This window comes from Styela clava, chromosome 5 (assembly GCF_964204865.1).
Source record: "Styela clava chromosome 5, kaStyClav1.hap1.2, whole genome shotgun sequence".
Classification (NCBI taxonomy): domain Eukaryota; kingdom Metazoa; phylum Chordata; class Ascidiacea; order Stolidobranchia; family Styelidae; genus Styela; species Styela clava.
In genome coordinates, this window is record NC_135254.1 from 725,392 (window position 1) to 729,910 (window position 4,519).

The window sequence follows — 4,519 nt, forward strand, 5'->3', positions numbered from 1 at the left end:
CGAAACAGTTAGCGAAATATGTCTCTTTAGCTTTTTGCTTCAGATGACACAATTTGTTGGCATATGTTTTGTAGTAAAGTTTTTGTTCCATGGAGCCCTTAATAAAATGAGATTTATGTAACTTATCCCTGATTTTAGTTGAGCGCAGAATGCCATTTGTTATCCAAGGTTTCCTTTCTAGTCGGCGTTCTTTTCTAGTTAACTTTCTTAGTGGTGCATGTTTATCACATACATTTAAAATTTTGGTAATAAAATTGCTAAAGTATGAATTGAAATTTTCAGCATTAATACTAATAGGGTCATGCGAGTAAAAAAGTTCATGGGCATCTTGAATGAATTTAGCTGAATCAAATTTTCTCATGTCACGTTTAAGCTTATGTTGAACATTGGGGGATGCATGATGCAGTTGAAATTGACAAAGAATGGGATAATGATCAGTCATGCAGTGTTGCCATACAATACATGAGACTGGTTTCTCGGATATATTGGAATAAATATGGTCAATTAGAGTAGTACTAGAGCTGGTCACTCTAGTTGGGTGAGTTATTAATGGAATTGTGGCATGGGACCTCAGCATGTCAAGAAAACCTATTGCAAATGATGTGGAGCTTAATAAATTGATATTAATGTCACCCAATATAATATATTTCTTTTTATCAAGTGCCAGAAGGTGTAGGGTGTTACTAAGAGCGCACATAAAATCAGATTCACTGGATCCAGGGTGTCGATATACAACACCAAGAATAATAGAAGAAGACTTTCCACAATGAATAGGTATTTCAACCCAAAGTTCTTCACAAGAGTTGACATTCAGAATATATTTGTGTACCAATAACGGATTTAAATAAGACTTTACATATAGCCCAACCCCACCAGCATGAGTTTTTGTTGGCGTATGGAGGAATACATAACTTTCAATATCTATATTAACTAAAGGGTCTGTTCTGAGTTTTGTTTCGGATAGCGCTATTACAGTAGGGGATGAATTTAGATCATGTATAATGTTTGACAACTCGTCAATATGCTTTTGTATAGACCGAATATTGAAATGAGCCAAAGTGAACTTATTTTTAGATAAACTGGTACAACCTAGGATGTTACATACACTGTCAGCAGTCTCAAGTGACAGGCATGGACTAACATTTTCAAAATTGAATTCAGAAGTGTCAAGGGGTTCTAGTTTTCTGTCTATTAAATAAGGGCAGGTATGAAATGGAAAAAGAGATTTTAAACAATTTTGGCAAAGACTATTATTACTTGTAGAATGAATATTAGAACAATTAAAGCAAAAAGGCTGAGCAGCCATTTTACTTATCTAATATAGGAATTCAGATTTGTAAATAGTCAATCTAGGATAGTTTTTCTAAATCCGAGAGCTTGGTTATGGGAATCCTAGGACTTTCTTTGGATTTTTTCATGTATATGTTGCCATTGGTAGTCCAAAGCCTCTCATACATCTTAGATTTCTTGACTAATCGTGAATTATATAAAAGATTATTACGAAAATTTGTGAGGTTCTCATTAATGTAAAGAGTGGACAAACCTGCAATCCCAAAGTCTTTGATTCTAGAAGCTTCAAACTTTTTAGCAATGAATTGGTTCCTTTTATTCCTATTCGTAAAACGAACTATGATCGGTCCGATTTTGGTGCTGTCTCTTCTAGGAAGACGGTGAGATACTGAGATATCCAGTCTTTCAACCTCGATTCCTAGTACTTTGCCAATTTTAACAATGATATTATCAGTATTTTCCCCTTCCCTATATGGAATCCCATGAAATTCAAGGTTTTCCCGCCTCACGTACTGAGCCAGGTCTTCAAAATCGTGGTCGAAACGTTGCTGTAGGGTGGTATACATTTTTAACAGTTTATCATTTTTAGCAGACAGATCCCTAATCACCTGGTCCAGTTTTGAAATATAGTCTTTCTGGATCTCAAACTCTGCACTGATGAAGTTTTGGCTGGCTTGAACAGTACAGAGGTCAGTGTCAAGTTTGGAAGTATTCAGGCGCAAACACTCTATATCTTTGTTTACTTTAGAAACCTTGTCAACCAGTTGGTCGCACTGATGAAACATTGCTTCCAATTTATCAGCCATTTGTTGGGTGTTGTTCATTACCGATTCGTTGATCTGGGTAGATATTTTCTTATCATGTTCGCTTATGGAGTCTTCGAACAAGTCCCTTATACTTTCCTCTACAATCGCTTTAATTTCGATTTTCAAGTTGTTAGTGATGCGAGTTTCCATCAATTCCAGTTTTGATTTTAATTGGTCAATTTTTCCTTCCATTATGGCCAGATTATTAGTTTATATTAGTTTATACGCTGAGAGAACTTAATCAAATAGCGAATAATCAATATTCCAGTATCGTCAGTTTTAGGTTTTTACAATCTTTTTACAATCTATGCTTAAACTTTAAATGTTTATGTAGGCCTCGAATAAACATTGATATTTGTAAGGTATACAAAGCTCTTGAAAAATTGTAAAATGTATACCACGGTGAAAAAGGTTGAAGAACACTGCACTAACGGTTTGTTGTGCATTAGCTGCTACGCTGTTTTTTTTGTTTGTTTGTAAATAAACTGATTTTATTCATAGTTTCATATTGAGCCTCCGGTCCAGTAGCCCTTTTCATAGTTGGCAACCCTAATCAGAAGTTACTTTGCTTTATGTTTTATCCCGTTTTTTTTGAAAACAAAATGTTATTGTCTTAAAAAGGTTAAATTAAATATGCTACAACTGAAATGAAATGGGGCAGAATAGTGGTGCGTTGCAGAATCGATTGAAAATTATAATTCTAGAGTGAAATTGCCGCAAAATCAAATTATTAATACAAATCAATCGTTTTTACATAACATTTATTTCACCGGAGATTACTTTAAAGTCGATAAATTCGCGCTTGTTTGCTATCCGCAAGTTTTGAATTCGTAGCGTGGATTTACACGAGCTGATACTTCCCGTATATTACTGAGCAACACTTGAATGTATAAACTATTTGAATGAATGTATAAAATATTTTTGAAAACAAGCGATCCAAGAGAATTTCCAGGCGACCTGATGTTGGTCCGCGCTACCCATAGGTGGGGAAACGCTGGAATAGAGTGCCAGAAATTACCTCAGACCTAATACAAGTCATGTAAGTGTAAACCTTTGAACTGGCCAAGTATTATGAGACTCGTAGAAGAGATGCAACAGAAAGTTTCTGATTGCTGCACATTTGAATAAATATCTATGACCAACGGTCTTTTTTTATGATAAAATATAATTTTTGACCCGGTTCAATAAATTATAAAAACAACATAATAACAAAACGTTCCATCCATAGGTCTACTTCGCGTCCAAAAACGTTCGCTTTCCCTGTTATAAATGTGGGGTTGGCCAATCTGCATTCAACCGCGATCGACTAAAATTTTCAAAATAGCTCGCGAAAGACTGTTCGGTGATAGGGTCATGCACAAAAACGAACGAGTACTGAATATGCAGATACCTATACACACGCATACGAAACATTCCAACGCTTCCAAATAAGAAGGCTAGGTGGGCGCATTTTTATTGAAATCGGCCCAGAAATTTATATAAAAAGATTGTACTCGTAGTAAATTTTAATCATTTATTGAAGATTTATTCGAATCATACAATTCAGATGTACATCTAAGGCCTACCTAATTTTAAAACTTAGGTGTTAAAAATTCTTTAACAAAAATTTGAAAAAGTGTCTATTACACCAAAACAGCAAAAAATAAATATTCTCAAACCATGAATGCTTCATGACTGCTCAAACTTCTAACTTAGAATTTTTGTAATACTTAAAAGTCCGATTCTTCGTTAGTATGAAATTTGAAAGAACATAGGCATTCTGATGCCACTGTTACCGTTGCGAATAAAAATGATCACAATACTGTTGGAGTGAGACAATAATTTTCGCATACTGCAAGCAGAAGTTATTATAGGATCATTTAACGGCCAAGGCACAAAATATTCGGCAAGTTTCTAAACCATGGGACGGCAAAACTTTTTTGTTACGTAATAATGTGCTATCGGGCTTTTCCATAGTCCATACTCATTTGCTGCATATGCATATCGTATTTTGCGCATGTACAGTAATGTATACGTTCTGTTATGAAAGACACAACAGCGCTGTATGAAATTGGTTCAAGGTGATTTTTTGGCTAAAAGCTATGTTATTAAATTCACTAAACATCAGACGCGATCGACTACTCCAGATGTGGCGGTCGACGTGTTGGCCACCCCTGGTATAAATCGTCCTCATAACCCAGGGAAAAGTGCGGCCCCGACGGTAATTCAAGAAAGTATAACTGGATGATTCAACTCCAGTGACTACGGTATAGTTCAGACCGAGCACAGTGGTTCCCGTACATTTGAACCCACGAGAATTGCACCTGCATGCTATTGCACCTATGGATTTTTTTTTGTTTTACGGATAGTTTAACCCATACTAACCCTAACCCATGGGTTTTAGCACCCGCATATAGATTGAACCCGCGGATATACACATGGGT

The 4,519-nt window shown here is 35.7% G+C and overlaps 1 protein-coding gene across 1 annotated transcript; it reads right to left on the bottom strand.

Annotated features, from left to right (window-relative positions):
* Window positions 1-1,349: 1,349 nt before the first annotated feature.
* LOC144422939 (uncharacterized) lies at window positions 1,350-2,288 on the bottom strand. Its single transcript, XM_078112981.1, has 2 exons — window positions 1,544-2,288; window positions 1,350-1,471 (listed from the first exon to the last, which is right to left on the bottom strand). Exons 1-2 carry the CDS (start codon window positions 2,286-2,288, stop codon window positions 1,350-1,352), a joined length of 867 nt encoding a protein of 288 aa, XP_077969107.1.
* Window positions 2,289-4,519: the final 2,231 nt, after the last annotated feature.